The 21617-nt window shown below is 39.0% G+C and overlaps 2 protein-coding genes across 2 annotated transcripts in view; both read left to right on the top strand.

Annotated features, from left to right (window-relative positions):
• The window catches only part of LOC121370560, a 407496-nt gene that overhangs the window by 245959 nt on the left and 139920 nt on the right, over positions 1 to 21617 (top strand). The window lies entirely within an intron of this gene.
• The window catches only part of LOC121370555 (nuclear receptor coactivator 6-like), a 41137-nt gene that overhangs the window by 9866 nt on the left and 9654 nt on the right, over positions 1 to 21617 (top strand). Inside the window, exons 2-7 of the mRNA XM_041495860.1 lie at positions 7877 to 8071; positions 9425 to 9537; positions 12432 to 13583; positions 14829 to 14964; positions 19962 to 20095; positions 20509 to 21078. Coding sequence (XP_041351794.1) covers positions 7877 to 8071; positions 9425 to 9537; positions 12432 to 13583; positions 14829 to 14964; positions 19962 to 20095; positions 20509 to 21078 — 2300 coding nt within the window. The remainder of the gene's footprint in view (positions 1 to 7876; positions 8072 to 9424; positions 9538 to 12431; positions 13584 to 14828; positions 14965 to 19961; positions 20096 to 20508; positions 21079 to 21617) is intronic.

Raw genomic sequence — 21617 nt, 5'->3', positions numbered from 1 at the left:
TCCAAATTATCTGGATCCGCCAGCGCTTTTGAGGACTAAAAATGTAAGACCATTGAATCCGATAACTATAAATGCGATCTTACTCACGAAATAACATATCTAGAAGAAACAAAGACCCAGATCACCCGCTCAGAGCTGATGATTTTACACTCTTTGTTTCCTGTCTAGGTACCTTTGAACACTGTAGCCTGATGTATTGGTTTCCCTTTTATGTCCGAACATACTGTTGACTTACGATTGCAATAGCAGCATTATAACAATTGATTCCGCAACATGAGAACTCCATTGCATAATCAGCCCGGATGACGCATTTAAAGTTGGTAGGTGCTGCGTTGGAATCCAAGAACTGGTTTCTGTCCATAGTCCATAATGAGTGCAACCCTTTTGGGGGAGCGAGTAAGAACCTAAATTCGTTATATGATATAAATATTATGTCAAACTTTTATTTACTGGTTTTAGTTGATTTATCAGCCTATATATATATATATATATATATATATATATATTCTTCAAAAACAAAGTAGGGAAACCTGAAATATTAATGTTATACGTTTTGACCACAGACATCCTAGTAACCTAGTAAAGAACGTTCAGGTCTGTTTATCAACACACCGAAACAACTTCCATAGTTTGCACTTGCATCACGCACACGTGCAAGGGGTGTCATTCTCGATTTTGACAATTTCCAGGAAGGTCCATTAACCACTGTGGAACATTATTTCTGTAAATCTTTTCCATTCTGTTGATCATACAGCTGTTGTTGTTTTGTTTTTAGTAATTTTTATTGTTTGAATTTGCGATGTACTGATAAAAAACCCGTCAACTTTAAAATTTCACTTCTGACCCCAATCGTCCTTTAAGATCCTTGGTGGTCATAAAGCCTACTGTAATACTGAACTACCGGTTGTAATGTTTGCCCAATTAATTCACTATTATCATAAAATCATTCTCCACAGCTAATATACCTTACAATTAACTTTTATATATGATAAAAGAACATCTAGAAAATCTTCTTACATTTTAATTTGCCAATTTGGCGAATAGCATGCATATTTCTGCCATATTTGACCCCTAGGAGAGAAAGCCCGACTTAGGTCGATGGGTGTAGCACTTGTCGCTTGACGTTGACGGCAGTAGACACAGATACATTATGTTACTGCTGACACGCATGTGAGCCAAGGGTCATTCATATTAATGATGTATATTTCTATAACTACAATGATGTATTGGACTCACCTGCTTGACGTTGAAACGTGCATACCAAGAACCGAATTAAGGCATGTTGGTATTGGTAATGGCATTGATACTATGTTTTTAATGGGTTAAAATCAACTAAAAGTAACATAAAATAAACCAAACAAAGAAACTTTAAAAAAAAAAGGAAAAAAAAAGACAAATAAAAACAACTAAAAAAACCCATCAAAAGAAAAAAAACCCGAACAAACAAAAAAAAAGAAAGAAAGAAAGAAAGAAAAAGAAAAACAAGCCAGCAGAAATAGCAAGCAGAAAACTAAATTTCCCACAAAGATACAGAAAGCAAAACAAAACAAGACAAAACAAACAAGAACAACTCCACCCTACAACAATAAACAAACAACAACAACAAAACAACAACAACCACAAAGAAAAGAAAAGAAAGACCCACAAACACATAACAAAAACAAACAAACAAACAAGAAGAAATAAATAAAGAAAGAAAATAATAAAAGGGAAAAAGGGTTTTCCCGTTCCAAAATGTGATCCATAACTGATATATCAAATGCCGTGATATTAGAAGGAAAAAACAACATAAAAGAAACCTTACTACCATAAGTGGAATACTGGATAAAGAGAAAACCTCCGTTGGCGATCGATCCTATGACGTACCGCACTAAACGCTTTACCCTGCCCTAAATGTGTTCATGATAAAAGTATCAGTACCGAAAAACGTGTCACTATGGTCAAAGAATTATTGACATACGGCGGCCGTGCTGAAGACTGAAGTTTCCTTGACATTAATTATCTAATACGTGTGTACGTCATCAATTTGCCTTGCCACAAAAGCAAGTCAGTGTGACTTGTTGTGCTTCATATGTACTTGTCAGTCGCTTTATAAAACAACAGTATAAATATATCGCAAAATGCATCCTCGCGGAAAAAATATCACATGTCCTGGACATTAATTTTAAAAAACCTGTAAAGGAGGGGAAATATATGGTTGTTGTTTTAGGAACACCTTGAACCTTCTATTGGCGGATCTAAGAGGGGGAGAGAGAGGGTGACAAGTCAAATAGCCTGTCACTGACTCAGCGTATCTTAAGAATTCAAGAGATCCCGGGTTGTTGTTGTTTTAATTTCGGTTTCCTCTCGGTTTGATAGATCCGACCTTACTCCATAGCAATAAGCCAGGTTTTTTTTGTTGAGTTTATATAAATAAATTATTTCTGATGCGTATTATGTTCACAAACGAGCTATGGGGGTTAGTCGCTGAATTGAATCTGACAGCTCATTTTATGACAACCATCAACAAAATGATATATCAAAGACAAATCAAACGCTGAAAACAATAATGTTGGAGGAGGAGGAGGAGGAGGTGGAGGAAGAGGACGAAAACAAGAAGAAAATGAAAGCGAAAGTAAAGCAGGATTTAAGAAGATCACAGAGAAGGAAGAAAGAAAGAAAGAAAGAAAGAAAGAAAGAAAGAAAGAAAAAAAGAAAAAAAGAAAGAAGACTTGCATTGCCTCATTATACAACGTTGAATCATAAGTTACATAAGGACATATTAACATAAATTATGGCATCACCGATGAGTCATGAACTTTCACTCTCAATGTCTACGTTTCGAAAGCGTCTGGCAGTTTTTGACAGTTATAGCCCTGATGAAATAATGGTAAATTATTGCCAAAATGTCCAAAAGTATATTAAAAATAGAAAAAAGACGACATAAAATATTAAACTTGGATGACTAATACCACATTAAGACAAAAGTGACTTTGTGAAAGTTAAAACTAATTTTCTTGTATATTTATCTGACTTACAGGTAGCAGTATATCAAATAACTTCAAACCGGGTCAAAATTCAAGGTGTTCATAACCGTATATAAATATAAAATTACTCTCTTAAGATATCGGCTTTATCCTGCGAAGGTTAGAATGGCCTGATCAGTCATTTTATGTATCCTGCAATCCACATAAAACGAAACATTAATGAAATTAACCGTTTCTATTTCACAATTTTACCGTTTTCTGGAGTAGTATGTACACAGATGTGAAATGCCTTGTCGCCTACAATATTTATACACCAAAACAAAATAGTTCTTAAACAACGACAAGCTATTTGTTATTTGTAAATGAAACATTCTCATCAAAACGTTTTTTTTTTTTTTTTTAAATCAACACAACCAACGGGGAATAAAATAATAAGTACGTTTTGGACACCATAAGCATTCCTTTACTGGACATAACTTGTGTTTAACGTAGTTCCATCCCAAAAAGTTATATTTTTGGTCTAAAATATAGAAACTTATCTAGTCATCATATCTAGACAACACACTGTGCAGGTGCAAGTTTTGACTTATTAAACTGGTCTTGGGAGTGGCAGTCCTCTTACGGGTAGCGTAGGAACGGATGCATCGTCCCGTGAAGGATGTCCCAGGGAGTGGCAGTCCTCCTACGAGTGGAGTAGGAACGGACGTATCGTCATATGTAATGGCAGTCCTCCCACGAGTTTGAGAAGTGAAAGACGTCCTTATATATGATATTGACGGCCAATACAGCACAAATCCCCTTGTTGTTTTTTTCGAGATATAATTGAAGTTTTGAGTCAGTATCTATCTGTGATATTTGTATTTTTGCACAGTTCTTTACACTGATTTTATTTAAATTTTGAATTTTTATATTGATGTTGATCATCACTTTATTTGTTTGCATTACCATAGTTTGACACCCAATAGCCGATGTATTTTTCGTGCTGGGGTGTCGTTAAACATTCATTCATTCATACCGAAAAACACTCTGATATATATATATATATATATATATATATATATATATATATATCAAACTATGTGTATGTTTCTTTGTTGTGGGTTGGGTTGTTTTTTGTGTACGTGTGTGCGTGTACGTACATGTGTAGTGGTGATTACATAATATATATTAATATTTTGGACATTGACGCTTGATCAAGTTCAAGTTCAAGTTCTTTATTGCGTTAAGTTTTCCAACTTATCAGCATTATAACAATGAAATACAATATTATGTACAATAGTGCGGAACAATGGTGGAGAATGACTTACATAAATACATACACATATACGGATAAAACAATCCATCTATATCTATATATAAACAATCGGCAATATGGGTTACACAAATATAGATATATTAAGTTGTTTGTAGTAATAGCATATCCCTCATTTTGTTCGCCTGTATTAAGTATTTGCCAAGGTTATTTATCTCCTTATTGTTTGTAGTTGACAATAGCTGTATTAGTTTAAAAGCACTGGGGTTCTTGGAGTAGTATTTCTTAATAAATCTATTTCTTAAAGTTTCGTATCGTGGACACTGAAGAATAAAATGAAACTCATCCTCCATCTCATTAATATTACATAATGTACATACTCTTTGTGTTCTCTCGGTATTCTTGTACCTACTAGCTTCAATATTTAGCCTGTGTGCACAAATTTTCATTTTCGTTATTTCTTTTATATTACGTGAATCAATTGGCTTCGTCAGATATGTTTGTAATTGATATTCCTTTATTAAGTGTTTATATAGTGATCTTTTTGGCGACGCTGTTATTAAACTGTAGGAGTTTTGTTTAAATAGATCAAATATTCTTTCTTTAATTATGTAATAAAAACTGATATGGGTATGGGTATGGATAGACTCATACAAAATAAGTAAATCAAACGTCTCAAGCGTGTTACTTACTGTGACCTTTAGATTATTATGTTTATCTATAAGCAGGTCAATTAACAACGACAAACGATCGACCGTCATGCCTTGATTGATGACTTGCTAATTACGATAAGGTGTCATGAGTTACAACACGTGATCTTATGCTCACTCGTTCAACAACAGGAAAACAACACGAGCAAACTTGTCCCAGTTCTTTAATTTACCACGTATCAGTTTCATACATAGACAGGCACGGCGGTAGCAAGTATACATTATGTGTGTGTGTGTGTGTGTGTGTGTGTGTGTGTGTGTGTGTGTGTGTGTGTGTGTGTGTGTGTGTGTTTTGACTGAAATCCAAGGGGTAAAGGAAAGTTTTTAGGGGGTTCGGTGGTATGCTCCCCCGTAACATTTTGAAAACTAGATGTCCTGAAATGCAATTTTCTGCATTCTACAAGTAAAATTCTGTTCTGCCTTAAAGGGACAGTCCTGAGTTTACAACCATTGTAAAATGGTTCCGACCAATAGAGCCTTTTCGATGACGTAACATACAAATTAAATACATTTTCTTATTTAAAATTTAAAATAAGGTGTTTGTTGTTGTTCTAATGCTTGTAGTAGCCCAAAGCGGATTTTACCTCCCATTAATTTCGTGCGTACAAAAAATATACATCACGAATTAAAGTAAAAACTGGGTGCTACAAACATTAGTATACGACCGCAAACACATTCGATATACAGACACTGGTATTCTAAACAAGAAAATGTATTTAGTATGAAATAGTTGTCGCCAACAAGGCTGTGTTATCACACACATCTTACAATGGCTGCAAACTCAGGACAGTCCCTTTAACAGACATTGTGAAAACCAAGTACTAAACCAATACAAATAATAGTTGAAACACGGTTTAGAACAATTAAAAGTATCCATACAAAATCAAATTTGAAGTTTATTTTGTATTAGTGCAATAATAATTACAAGAAAAAATATAAGACTAACCCAGTGTTAATTTAACTATCCGTTTAACAACTGTACCCTGATTAAGCATTGTAAATGTATGTAGTTAAACGCGTATAAGACAAAATTCAGCCTCTTAAGTTTTACGTCTGCAACTAGTAGTTATTTCTGTTGTATGTTCTTATGTGTCATACGTCTATTTCAATCAGAACATTACATCCTTCTCGATGAGCAATCAAGATTACTTTTATTTATAATCCTTGGTAGACCTGGGGTTGCGAATAGATTTGTTAACTTGCCTTTGGGAATATGCCTATAAGATTTGGAATCATTGAATTTACCATTGGTCTGTCATCTTGTATAAACCTGAATTACATTTTCAAATTGTAGGGAGAGGCCTTGATATAGGCAGTTTGCCTGTTGGCCAATCCCCAACTAGCATTATAATTGGGAATAAATATTGTTTAAACCAAGATGGTTGCCTCGAAAAGGCTCAAATGGTTGGAAATATTTTACAATGGTTGTAAACTCAGGACTGTCCCTTTAACCATCGGTTAAGCTAACTAACGTTTGAACAACCGGCCCCTGCGTTTGAGAAAATATGGCCCTAGATGTTTTGTCAAATTAGCTCCTGATCTATAATTGTATTAGCTAAATATTTCACTAGGTTATTCTGTTCCTTTGTTGTTAACGGTGGTTGATAAAACAATAAACATTTCGCCGCTTATAATAATACATTTTATATATCTATTACGTGCAATCTTTGTAAATCTGTTATAAAGTGATTTTCATCTTCTATAACATTAGCATTACACAGTGTACATATCCTTTCTGATCTTTCCTTGTTTTGATACCTGCCAAGTTCCACATTTCATTTATGAGCGAAGATTTTAGTATGACATACTTTCCTTATGTAACGAACCCCAGTGGCTTAGTGGTTACGTCACCGACCTTAAGGCTGACCTGTGCTGAGTTCGCATCCCTGTACTAACTGAAACCAAAAGTGAGTTTTAGTGGTTAACTATTTTCAATGAAGTGCCCTTTTCGGGAAAATGGTCCATGTGTTTGTTTTGCGCTTCGTCCCCTCCCCAAAATATTCCTTGATACTGCCGATGTACATAACTGACTAAACATTACTTCCCGTAACGTCAAATTAGCTCTTATTTGCTCCCATTCGGAACTAGCCAGCGTTTAGAATTAAACATTTTGAAACAAAAAAGCGAGTAGCTTCCTGCAAAGAATATTTACATTGGAACAGCGTCTGACGTGACGGTCACTGTCAGCCAGTGATGTAGATCTTCTTCGGGTCACACGTGTGTTTATTTGAGTTTATTTTAACAGAAAAAGGTACAAAAATTGTAATGTGACACAACAGACTTTGAAATATAATCAAAATATTTTATTTAAAATTTGGAAACACATAACTTTTAGGTTGGCTATGCCATTCCCAGATGCTTTCGGGCACCTGTTATTGTCCGACTTCCGGTAGTAGTTCCTACACGATAAAACTAATAGTTTCTGTACCGATTTTGACTGAAACATAATTATTACAAAAATATAATTTGAAAGGGGTTGCATGATAAAAATTTTTTATCAGGTTACTACGTTATGATATCGTGGTTATTTGGCTCGATTCGATAACGGTGTAACAGGCTCGCTGAAACTCACCTGTTACACCGTTATCTAAACCTCGCCAAATAACCACGATATCAAAACGTAGTAACCTGATATTCTAAATATATTTTCGGGAATTAACTCATTATTCCATTTATTTTTTTTTTTTTATTTTTTTTTTATAAATGATTTCAGTTTGGTTTGATGTAAGTAAGAAGAAAAGTAAAAGTGTTTTGGAAGTGATAAAAAAAAAAACTATTTTTCTGTGTCATTTACAAATCAATCGGCTCAGAAATAAACTGTAGTTAAGTCCATAGCATGAAAAAAAGGTGTTCTTTGTGGGACGGACTATAGCAGTTAACTATCGTGTTACTCAGCCTTTTAATGATTTCTTAAACAACCATGTTTGTAACATATCCTATTCTTGCAGTGGTTCTAACCCTCCGAAGGACAGCGTTGGTCCCCTGATACCGATTGACCATCAAAGATGTCTGGCCATGACGAGACAGACACGTTACGTGACGCTACCCATGCCTTACCTGTGTCGGCCGGGCAAGGCCGGAGGTATACCTGTACCTGACAAGATGACGTCACAGGTGGCAGTGGTCCTCTTCGGGTTGCATTCGTAAGTGGAATTCTAGTAGAATGAATGCATTGGTGAGTGAATGAGTGAGTGAGTGAGTAAAAGAGAGAGGAATTGATTGGAAGGGAAGGAGCGCATGCATACCGAGCGTATCCCTGTTTCATACAAGGTGATGTCACAGTGAGTGAGTGAGTATTTGAGTGAGTGAGTGAGTGAAAGAGAGAGGAATGGAGCGGAAGGGAAGAAGCGCACGCATACCGAGAGTACCCTTGTATCATACAACGTAACGTCACAGTGAGTGAGTGAGTGAGTGGACGAGTGAGTGAGTGAGTGAGTGAGTGAGTGAGTGAGGAAAGAGAAAGGAAGGGAAGTAGGAAGGGGATGACTGCATGAATACCTGAACCACACAAGATGATTATTTGTAAATGTGATAGCGAGTTTAACTGCACGTGATATACTATCTGTGCAATCTTTTGTATCATCCCCCCCCCCCCCCCCCCCCTCTTCACATTCTTTTGTATATAATACATTTCCTTACACTGGTTATCCTTGAATGTATACATGTAGTTTATATTTACAGCTATGTAATATAGGTCGCCAAGTATATTGTATGAATATAGTAGAGGGCCTCATAAGTTGTCACACTTGAGCCCAATTCTTTTGTTCTTTGTACAATAAAATATGTTTGTAACAACAGTGGGTAGTAGTGCTGTTTGGATTGTGTTCGTAAGTGAAATTACAGTTGCATGAATGTAATCACGTCTGAATGAAAGAGAAGGGGAAGGAGATGGAGGGGGAGGAAGGGACGGAGCGCACGAATACTGGGAATACAACATAAATGTACCAGAACAAATAAGCTCACAGGTTTTTGGATTCCATACGTAAATGAAATTCCAGTAAGATGGTGCGTGAATGAGTGAAAGATGGAGGAAGGGAGGGCAAAATTAATTTTTTAAGTGCCTGTCATTCACCTATCTATCTATACATCCATTCATCCATGCATGCATCCATTCATACATCCACATATGTCTATACATGCATGGCACACATAGCATCTAGGAATGTATCCATGGCTGCTCATATGCATGCCCACGGCAACGTGCTTGAACCTCAGTTGGATGTATAAAACGTTTGTAAAAGGTAACTTTCGTTTTGTTTAACGACACCACAAGAGCACATTGATTTATTAACCATCGGCTATTGGATGTCAAACATTTTGCAATTTCGACATTGAGTCTTAGAGAGGAAACCCGCTACGTGGTTCCATTAGTAACAAGGGATCTTTTATATGCACCAACCCACAGACAGAATATCACACACCACGGCCTTTAATATACTGGATGCATGAACGAAATTAAATAACAACAGCTGACACATATGTTCTTTATTCGACAGGGAAGGATTTCGTCTGTGCCAGCATGAAATACGAGTTCCGATGCACAGGTACATCCCCGTACCCGTGTGCTGTCCAGGTTGGGCCAAGGATCCGGTCGGCGGATGCACCATCTGTACGTATTAATGTCGTGTCACGTTTCCATTCATATTACTGACGTGTTTAAATGAATGAACAGAAGGAAGGAAATGTTTTATTTAACGACGCAGTGGTAAAGCGTCCGCTCGATGCGCGGTCTGTCTGGGATCGATCCCCGTCGGTGGGCCCATTGGGCTATTTCTCGTTCTAGCCAGTGCACCACGACTGGTATATCAAAGGCCGTGGTATGTACTGCCCTGTCTGTGGGATGGTGCATATAAAAGATCCCTTGCTGCTAATCGAAAAGAGTAGCCCATGAAGTGACGACAGCGGGGTTTCTCTCTCAATATCTGTGTGATCCTTAACCATATGTCTGACGCCATATAACTGTAAATATGTTGAGTGCGTCGTTAAATAAAATATTTCCTTCTTCTTTCTTCATATTGCTGGCGTGTTTAAATGAATGAAGAACAGAAGGAAGGAAATGTTTTATTTAACGACGCACTCAACACGTTTTATTTTACGATTATATGGTGTTGAACATATGGTTACGGATCACACAGATATTGAGAGAGGAAACACGCTGTCTCCACTTCATGGGCTACTATTTTCGAATAGCAGCAAGGGATCTTTTATATGCACCATCCCACAGACAGGATAGTACATACCACGGCCTTTGTTACACCAGTTGTGGAGTACTGGCTGGAATTGGAAATAGCCCGACGGGAATCGATCCTAGATCGATCGCGCATCAGCCGAGCGCTGTACCACCGAGCTGCGTCCCACCTCTGAACAACAGAAGTCACAACGTGAATTTTATGTTGTTATTTCGAACTGCAACATGTAACAAATAAGTTATGATCATGCCTCATGGATCTTCCAGTAGAGTTTGTATTTTTGTCAGAGAATGTCAATGCGTGTGAACAGGACCTGTTCTTCCTGAGTCTCACGTCCATACGTAACGGATACTTATTTATAAAAAAAGGTAAATTAAAGTTTGTTTTATTTAACGACGCCACTAGAGCACATTGAGTTTTAATCTTATCATCGACTATTGGACGTCAAACATATGGTCATTCTGACACTGTTTTTAAGAGGAAACCCGCTGTCGCCACATAGGCTACTCTTTTACGACAGGCAGATAGGGATCTTTTATTTGCGCTTCCCAGAGGCAGGATAGCACAAACCATGGCCTTTGTTGAACCAGTTATGGATCACTGGTCGGTGCAAGTGGATTACACCTACCCACTGAGCCTTGCGGAGCACTCTCTCATGGTTTGGAGTCGGTATCTGGATTAAAAATCCCATGCCTCGACTGGGATCCGAACCCAGTACGTACCATCCTATAGACCGATGGCCTAACCACGACGCCACCGAGGCCGGTTACTTATTTATAAGACACATGCTGAACACGCCCGCAATACCCGAGGCAACAATTAGGTTCCGTATCAATAGACTGTTCCTTTGTGAACTTGTGACCTTGTGGTGTTGTGACCTCGTGACCTGGCCTTGTATCCTCTGTCTCCATAGCATGTTCCCTGTGGCATGTGCACTGCTGATTTATTCTACTTATTACCACGTGATATCTTATAAAACAAACGTTGAACAGAATGGAAATCAAGAAAATCACAAAAAAACGTTTAATACCAAAATTATTTTGTTTACAACTAAAAGGTGAACCGAACTACTGAAGATGAAGATGTTGCTGCCATTGCATTTATTTTCCGCGCTGGTGCTCATCTCAAAAGACAGCATGTGTTCTCACCACCTCAATAAATTCAGTTTCACTCATAATATTGAGAACAGCTTCACACGATTATGCAACACCAAAATGGTTTCTACAACCTTGTGGCGCATGAAAAAGAATGAGCTTTTTCATTCCCTGTGTTCCTGGGCCCCGTTCCACGAAGCGATCTTAGCCCTAAGATCAACGTAAGTGCATAGGGTAGCTATGCGCTTAAGGTAATCTAAGGGCTAAGATCGCTTCGTGGAACGGGGCCAGGTCAGTAGGCCACACGTGTCGTGCAGAAGGCCACATGTTCCCCGGGTTCGACCTATGGGAACGGCCACTAAGCTAAACGAAGGTTCATTGTCTATGTGTCGCGTCACAAGGTCACACGCGAACATGGAATAAGGGAACACAGTCTATGGATACGGGGCCGAAGTTGTTTCCGACTAATAGAATATTTGTACGATTAAACTTGCATATTAAATATATTTCCCTGTTTAGAATATCAGTGTCTGTATATTCAATGTGTTTCTGGTCGTCTTAATATTTCTAATAAGCCCAAACTGGATTGTGTCTTCAAATAATTTCGTACGTACGAAAAAACAATATTTTAGGAAATAAAATGAAATTTAACATAGTACAAGTACGATCAGAAACACGTTTAATATACAACCACTAATATTTTATGCAGAAAAATATATTTGATATGTAATTATAACCGTTAAAAAGTCTCTTTTAGTCGATAACATCTTCAAAATTTCAGCATATTCAGGAATTTCCCTTTAAAATACATCGTGTCTGTGATTGGTCGTAACATATTATTATTGCATGACACTAATTAATCTGATTGGCATGCCGCCAACTAAGTAAAGAACAGGTTAATGGTTAAAGGGACATTCCTGACATACTTTTTAATACAGATTAAAGCGAGCATTTTGAGAGAACATGTCCCCTACTGGACCGAAAAACGTTCAAAGACCATAACTTTGTCAAAAATTAGCAAATCCCCGTAACAGTTACACTTGATCCGTGCATGTAACTGTACATCAGAAAGCTATACACACAAGTTCAGTTTAATCTTGAGTCATTGTGAAAAAATAGTCTGGAAAACTATATGTGGGACAGACAGACGGACATATTGACAGACACATGGACGGAGAGATGGTTGGCTAATAATGCTTACGTATCTGATTCCTTTTCAGCTTCATACCTTATGAAGAAGGGTTTCTGTCTCAATGGTGGAATACCCGTGATGAAGAATGGTCCGCCAACATGTTTGTGCGCGCCTGGGTTCGCTGGTCCAATCTGCCAGTTCAAGAACCAGGCTACATCACAATCTGGGCCGCAATCGAGGAACGCAAGACCCGTGCCTTTCGTCAAAACAATGATGCCAATAGCGGGTGGCCCAATGGGACGACCTCCTTTCAGACCTCGATACCAACTCCCCACCGGCATGAATGGTCCTATGCAGGGGACACCGCCCATGGCAAGACGTCCTTCGAGAATACCTCCACCGGCTAGACTGCCAGTTCCACTGAAGCAGATGGGAGGAAAACCGGCCATGATGAATGCCAACAACATGCCCATGCCCATGCCCATGCCCATGCCCATGCCCATGCCCATGCCCATGCCCATGCCCATGCCTGGCAATGCTCGTCAGATGCCGCAAATGATGCCCAACCGTCGCATGCCCCCGATGCCCCCGATGCCACACCGCAACATGATGCCAAACAACAGAATGATGATGCCAAACAGAAGAATGATGATGCCAAACAACAGAATGATGATGCCCAACAACAGAATGATGATGCCAAATAACAGAATGCCAGGACGCCCTGGAATGAGGACACCAATGCAGTATGGAGTCATGGTCAATAACAGAATCCCGCAAACTGGTCGAGTATCCCCACACACTGTGCGACTCCCACTCAGTCCAGCTCAGATGATGAGAGCTCGCGTCTCACCCGACGGACTGTCCATCCTCATCCCATGCAGGATGAACCCTCGCATGTTCCACATCATCAATCTGAGAAACCCTGTTAACCCTGGACAGCTTGGGCCGAACCAGCGTCTTCACCCAGCAGTGCTACAGAGAATAATAGCAGAAAAGGCGAAACAGTTCACGGGCATTCCCAACACCCTGCCGCCAAAGATTATGTCTCAGGTATCCCAAGTGATAAGCAGCGCCAGGAAGATCAACCCAATGATCAACCCTGCGGCCATCAACCCAGTGCCCTCACCTAACTACCCTCGCCCGGTAGTGGCGCCGCCCGTTGTTCTGTCGAGGAGACCCGGAGTTCCATTTCCAGAGAGTAGGCCACAGATTCCAAAGAGAGTCCAGATGATGATGGGAGGTAAGAACCGATTGTTTTATCTCAGTGGAGTTGTGGTTAAGGTTATTTTTTTATTATTATTATTTTTATTATTATTATTATTATTATTTCTTTAACGACACCACTAGAGCACATTAATTTATTAATCACCGGCTATTGGATGTCAAACATTCGGTAATTGCGACATATAGTCTTAGAGAGGAAACCCGCTACATTTTTTCATTAGTAGCAAGGTATATTTTATATACACCATCCCACAGACAGGATAACACATACTCCAGCTTTTGATATACCAGTTGTGGTGCACTGGCTGGAACGAGAAATAGCCTAATGGGCCCACCGACCGGGGATCGATCCTAAGCCGACCACGCATCAAATATTAAATAACGACCAGAAACACGTTTAATAAATAGACACTAATATTTTATGCAGAAAAATATATTTGACAGGTGCGTAGGCTAGGGGGGTTCGGACGACCCCCCCCGCCATCTCTCCCCCCACCCCCCCCCCCCCCCCCCCCCCCCCCCCACCCCCCACCCCACCCCGCTGAAGCAAATGGTCCGCTTCCGGAACTAAAACATACAGGTTTATACATATGAAGTTTCTGGTGGTGCAAAAACAAAATAGAAAAAGGTCCACTTGGTTCATATTCGAACCGTCCCCCCCCCCCCCCTTCCCCAGGTCCAGATCACGCTACGCCCCTGTTTGATATTTAATTACAATCGTTAAAAAGTCTCTGTTAGTCAATAACATCTTAAAAATTGTAGCAAACTCAGGAATGTCCCTTTAATGATTTTCTCATTCAGATTGTCTTCTTTAAAAAAATCCCCGATATGGTTTTGTTGGCCATGGTCTGTAACATTAAAGGGACATACCCTAGTTTCAACCCGTGAAAATTAACACTAAGTTCAGTTAATCTACAAACCTATAACACATTTGGATAAAGTTTCATTTGAGTGAAACATGAGTCTGTGACTTTGAAATAGTGAAATACCCTCTAAAAAACGGACTAAAACTCGACTCCATAACTGTTTCTTCTAAGACGCACGTGCGTTTTGACAAAATATGAAAAATACACTTTGTGATATTAAAACCACCAGGATGACCAAAAACACTTCGAAGGTATGGAAATGGATAAGCTAAACAATAAAATCTAAGTAAAGTATGATTTCAGTTATCAAAAACGGTTCTAATAATCAAAAATATGTTTTATTGTTTAAAAACTAGGGTATGTACCTTTAACACATTTTTTCGTTTTCTCCCCAGATACCAGTGGACGGGACAGATGTCGGCAGATCCTCGAGATGGGCGTGACTCGGTGTTTTAGAGAAGCGGGAATCATCGCCGCACCCAGTGACCTGTTCAACCCGCAGAATCCAGCACTAGCCGGCAGAATATGCGGGTTAGTACTGTTATTATTACCTGATGGTGTAGCTAGTCGACGGTGCTATATGTTTTAAAATAAAACTGTATCCTAGAAAGTGTTCGTTAATAAATTATCGGGGCCGTATTAAGTAAAAAAAAAAAACACACCCAATACCCCCAACCCCAATACACCTCCAAAAACCCCACATAAACACTCCTGCAAAAAAATAAAAATAAAACCCACAAAACAACAACAACAACAACCAACGATAACAACGATAACAACAACGAGGAGGGGGAGGTCAGCAAAAACAAAAGAGGAACCTGTGTACGGTGTCTTAATGTGTGTTCTTCAGGGGATACTAAAACCCCCAAACCTGATTCTGCAATTATATAAAATGACACGACTGAACTGAATTTCATTTCATTTCAAATAATTTTCGTGCTTATACCTAACTAAGGTTCAAGCACGCTGTCATGGGCATACACCTCAGCTAACTTGGTTGTCTGTCCAGGACAGTGGGTTAGTTGTTAGTTGGTTAGTGAGAGAGAAGAGGGTGTTAGTGGCTTTACACCTACACACTGAGCCCTTAAGAACTCGCTCTGGGTTGAAGCCGGCACCGGGCTGCGAACCATGTACCTACCAGCCTGTAGTCCGATGGCTTAACCACTGCGCCACCGAGGCCGGTCTGATTTCATTGTTACTGCCCACCCACAGTTATTGCACGCTTTGCGATTTTAAACACTGAATGACTCGACAACAATAATTGCTGTCATTATAACCGTGAAGATTTACCACAGTAATCCATGCTGTGCTAAGGGCGGGACGTAGCCCAGTGGTAAAGCACTCGCTCGATGCGCGGTCGGTGTGGGATCGATCCCCGTCTGTGGGCCGATTGGGCTATTTCTCGTCCCAGCCAGTGCACCATAATTGGTATATCAAAGGCCGTGGTAAGTACTACCATGTCTGTGGGATGGTACATATAAAAGATCCCTTGCTGCTAATCGAAAAGAGTAGCCCATGAAGTAGCGACAGCGGGTTTCCTCTCTCAATATCTGTGTGGTCCTTAACCATATGTCTGACGCCATATAGCCGTACATGCAATGTGTTGAGTGCGTCGTTGAATAAAACATTTCTTTCTTTTATTGTTACTATTGCTCGTCCAGGGTTATTGCACGCTTGGTGCGATTTTAAATACTGAATGACTCGACAATAATTGCCGTTATTACAACCGTAAAGATTTACCACAGTGATCCATGCTGTGCAAGACTGGTTTAACCTCCCTCCTCAAAGTTTATGCTAGTACATGCAGCTATAACACAGGTATCAATGATACTATACATTTCATTTCATTTCAACTTATTTTCGTGCTAATATCCAATTAAAGTTCAAGCGCACTGTCCTGGGCACATACATCAGCTATCTGCGTTGTCTGTCCAGGACAGTGGGTTAGTTGTTAGTTGTTAGTGGTTAGTGAGAGAGAAGAGGGTGTAGTGGTCTTACACCTACCCACTGAGTCGTTAAAACTCGCTGTGGGTGGGAACCGGTAGCGGGCTGCGAACCCAGTACCTACCAGCATTATGTCCGATGGCTTAACCAAGACACCACCGAGGCCAGTGAGTCTATACAGATGTTTATCCTGCACCGAAATGCTATTTAATAAAAATAATAGGCATTAATACGCAAGTCTAACACCCGCTTCCTGGACAATTAATGTTATTAAATGAAGGCATACTACAGATTATAGAAGTTAATGGCCTATTTAACATCTTCTTCCCAGCAAATAAATGATACTAACTTATACCCTTAAATGCATTATAGCATACATACAAGTTTACACGCCAGTGCGCAAAAACAGTTATTACATGAAATTATGCCACAGAAATAAATGCCAACTTGTACACGTGTTTTTTTATGCACAAGGCTTTCACCGTGCCCTTGTGCTACTGCTGTTCCGCAGCCATTATCATTAATAAAAATAACAACACAAAACTATGACATAAGAATCAGATATCTTATCACGTTTAGGATAATTTGATAAATGGTATTAGTCGGTATAAATGATAAATATGAAACCGACGTAAAAGGTGAAAACTGTGCCATAATTTACCCATATACTTGATACAAAAACGGATATGTGTTAACTATGCATGCAAATTAATTAACCACAACCTAGTTTTGACCATGTGACTTATACTTTTGGAGTCTTTTCAGTTAATTGTGAACATGTCGTGGATACAAAACACTGAAATTAAAATTCTGTTAAAAAGATTAACACATCGTTTTATCAGTATTTAATTTATTCTAGGGAAAATGACTATAAACGTACTGTCGGAAATAAAATGAAAATGATTTTCGTTGATTATTTCTTACATATTAAACTGACAAGTAAATATTTTGTAAATATCTATTTAATGATAGTCTACCTAATTTAGCATTTACTTGTTTGGGCGCTCATTGATGTACAAGGTTGTGTTTACTCTTGAAATTAAAAGAAAAATGTCAGTAAACAGGTGATTTGTGCACTTTATTGGAACAGCCTATAACAAATTTTTGTCAACATGTGTCAATTTCATTGCTGTTACAATATGTGAGGGACTGTTTCTGATAATGGTTTACACCTATCCTTCTCCAAAACAAAATATTTGTAGTATAAGTAACTATTGAGCAAAACTGTCAAGAACCATTATGAGTGATCCATTATACCAGTATTAAAGGTGCTATCTCAATGTTGCACAATGACAGCTATTGCAAATCTTTTTTCTTTTTCTTTTTTTAATAAATTTTTTATTTAACATTTAAAGAAAACACCTTTAACAATATGCCCATAAATGATTATAGGAAATAATTTTATCTACTGGTAGAAAATACATTTTTATTGGAGAATCTTTATCGCAATCTAATTAAAATTAGCTCCACTATTACATGTGGATCTAACACCAGCCAGTTGGAGCTCATGTCCACCAATCAAAACCTTACTTGCAGAATCCTGCCAGTGATTTAAAACTAACAACACTGCGTAGTCCCCAATGTCCAGGTAACATTTCGTCTGTAAATAATAATTTAAATATTGACCAATCACACTTCGCCTTTTATAACGTTATTTGGGAGCATACAAATTTTAAAAATACCGGGCGAGTATATTTTAGTGGCCGCAGTACAGCGAACCATACCAATACGTACGGGGTGGGTTATCAGTCTTCAATTTTACATTAAAAATTATTTATTTTATAAAATAAAACATGTTTTAAGGCATTCGTAATTCACACGAAACATGTCGTATACCCTCAGGATAATTCGGAATGTTTACAAATTATTTTTAAATCACTGGCAGGATTCTGCAAGTAAGGTTTTGATTGGTGGACATGAGCTCCAACTGGCTGGTGTTAGATCCACATGTAATAGTGGAGCTAATTCTAATTAGATTGATCTTTATCGCAGCTCGCATATAACTATGACATAGCACCTTTAAATTGTTGCAAGATTGTATAAATTTCTAATGTACTTATATTGAATTTATATCAATAAATATGCTTGTCATAATTAATAATTTAGGCTGCAGTTTTAAATTGATAGTTTGTTTAAGGGTAAATGAAATTGACACATATCGATCAAAATGTGTTATAGTCTGTTTCAATAAAGGTCACAAATCACCTGTTTACTGACATCTTTAGTTTACTTTCAAGAGTAAACACCACCTTGTACATCAATGAGAGCCCAAACAAGTAAATGCTAAATTAGGTAGAGTATTATTGAATGGGTATTTACAAAATATTTACTTGTCAGTTTAAAATGAAAGAAATAATCGACGAAAATAATTTTTATTCTATTTTCGACAGTACTTTTTTTTTAGGCATGAATTTTGCATGAAAATGTATAGTAAATAACTATAGAACTGGGACGATACTGATGTGCACCTCAAAAGTAATTTATTCAACCGGTCTCGGTGTAGTCGAGGTTATGCCATCGGTCATAAGACTGGTAGGTACTGAGCTCGCAACCCGGTAGCAGCCCCAACCGAGAGCGAGTTTTAACTAACTCAGTGGGTAAGGTGTAAGACCACTACACCATCTTTTCTGTCACTAACCACTAACAATGAACGACTAACCCACTGCCCTGGACAGACAGCCCAGATAGCTGAGGTGTGTGCCCAGAACAGCGTGTTTGAACCTTAATTGGGTATAAGCACGGAAATAAGTTCAAATGAAATGAAATGTATTCATGTCATAATAGTAAGACCCCAGTAGATACACAATAATATGTAAAAATGCTCAGTACCAGGTGTAAAATCGTAGGTATGAATAACTACTTACTTCTATGCGCCATTTGGCTATAGGGGGCGGGACGTAGCCCAGTGGTACAACCGCTCGCTTGATGCGCGGTCGGTTTAGGATCGATCCCCGTCGGTGGCCCCATTGGGCTATTTCTCGTTCCAGCCAGTGCACCACAACTGGTGTAACAAAGGCCGTGGTGTGCACTATCCAGTATATGGTGCATATAAAAGATCTCTTGCTGCTAATCGAAAAAGAGTAGCCCATGAAGTGGCGACAGCGGGTTTCCTCTCTATATATCTGTGTGGTCCAACGCCATGTAACCGTAAATAAAATGTACCGAGTGCGTCGTTAAATAAAACATTTCCTTCCTTCCTTCCATTTGGCTGTAATACAATTCAGGTATTGCTTAATTGATTTCCTGGTGTATAAACATATATATTAATTTATAATACATCATGATACTGTGTATGATTTGTTGAGTGCGTCGTTAAATAAAACATTTCCTTCCTTCCTTCCATTTGGCTGTAATACAATTCAGGTATTGCTTAATTGATTTCCTGGTGTATACACATATATATTAATTTATAATACATCATGATACTGTGTATGATTTGTTGAGTGCGTCGTTAAATAAAACATTTCCTTCCTTCCTTCCATTTGGCTGTAATACAATTCAGGTATTGCTTAATTGATTTCCTGGTGTATACACATGTATATTAATTCATAATAAATCATGATACTGTGTATGATTTGTTTCAGCATCGGTGGACGCGTTGGCCCGTGCATCATGGCGGGGGAGACGGCGTGTGGGGGAGGAATGAGGATCATGCTTACCAGACGGATGTTGTCCCAGCTGCTTGGTACCATCAGCAGTTTCTGTCAGTCCTCGCGAGGTTAGCAGCATTGTCCATTCACAAACTCTCCAAACACCGCACCTAGCTGGGGTGGGGTGGGGTGGAGTGGGGGTGATGGCGAGGTGACAGATTCACTCCACCCGCCCCTGAAAAATACAAAAATGTACTCTTTTTGGTTTAAATGTGCCTTGTTACACATTTCCAACTAACCAACTAACAACTAACCCACTGTTCTGGACAGACAGCTCAGGTAGCTGAGGTGTGTGTTCAGGACAGCGTGCTTGAACCGTAATTGGATATAAGCACGAAAATAAATTGAATTGTATTGAAATAAATACAACGAACTCTCGCAGTAACATTGTAGCCTTAGAAACGTATAATATTGTTGCGACATCGCTATATATTCTTCAGGTGAGTAATAACTTCTATTCTTTTGTTTAAATCGACTTCAGGAAACATAGGTCAGTCACCAGTTAGAGGAAGAATGCCGCCGGGACCAATGTTTCGAAATAACCCACAGCAGACGAGATTCCAGCCAATGAATCCTGGTCTCCAGAGACCCACCAACATTCCACAAAGAGGCAACATGATCCCCGACTCAAACATGTCCCCACCAGATATGGACATGCCCAGAGAACAGATGCCTACAAGCAAGTTGGGATTCCAATCTGGTCCCAACAACCCACCACCGAGTGGGATCGATGATCTGGAGAGAAGTATGCCGAGCAACATGCCAGACCTCCCCCAGCCTAGCATGCCCAGCAACATGCCAGACCTCCCCCAGCCTAATGTGCCCGAAGAACCAAGGAACATCATCACCGATGGAATAAACAGTGAGGTCGCGCATCCTGAATATGCCCCACCTCTAGGTCAAATGGACGATTTCAATCTCGAGGGAGAGCTGCGTAACCTCGTCATAGACCCGACGCTGGAGTGCCTCAATGGAGGAGAGATCGTCCCGGAAGAAGGGGTGGCCATCTGCATATGCCCGGTTGGGTTCACGGGGGTGCAGTGTGAGACACGTAAGTTGGACCTATTCTTTTCACCGGCGTCAGTTAAAGTTTGTTTTGTTTAATGACAACAATAGAGCATATCGATTAATTAATTATCAGCTATTCAAGATTCACGATTTTCAAGATTTATTAAACAACACTCAGACACATTGCAATGTGTAACAAGAGGACATTTTCAAATACATAATTAACATACATGACAAGAACAGGCGTCAACATAGAAGTATCTATAAGTAACATAGAGCACAAGATATGCAAACAAAATAGCTACAATGGCTATTGGAAGTCAAACATATGGTTATTTTGACACAGTCTTAGAGAGGAAACCTGCTACATTTTTCCATTAGTAGCAGGGATCTTTTTTTTTATCCACTATTCTGCAGATAGAACAGCACATACCACGGCCTTTGATACACAAGAACTAGACCGATATACCCACAGAGGGGTATCGATCCTAGACAGACCACACACCATTCTTCTTGATTTTCATTTAATTTTTTTCATTTCAACTTATCTTCGTGCTTATAAATATCCAATTAAGGTTCAAA

This window comes from Gigantopelta aegis, chromosome 4 (genome assembly GCF_016097555.1).
Source record: "Gigantopelta aegis isolate Gae_Host chromosome 4, Gae_host_genome, whole genome shotgun sequence".
NCBI classification, from domain to species: domain Eukaryota; kingdom Metazoa; phylum Mollusca; class Gastropoda; order Neomphalida; family Peltospiridae; genus Gigantopelta; species Gigantopelta aegis.
This window is presented reverse-complemented; position numbering and strand designations above follow the sequence as displayed.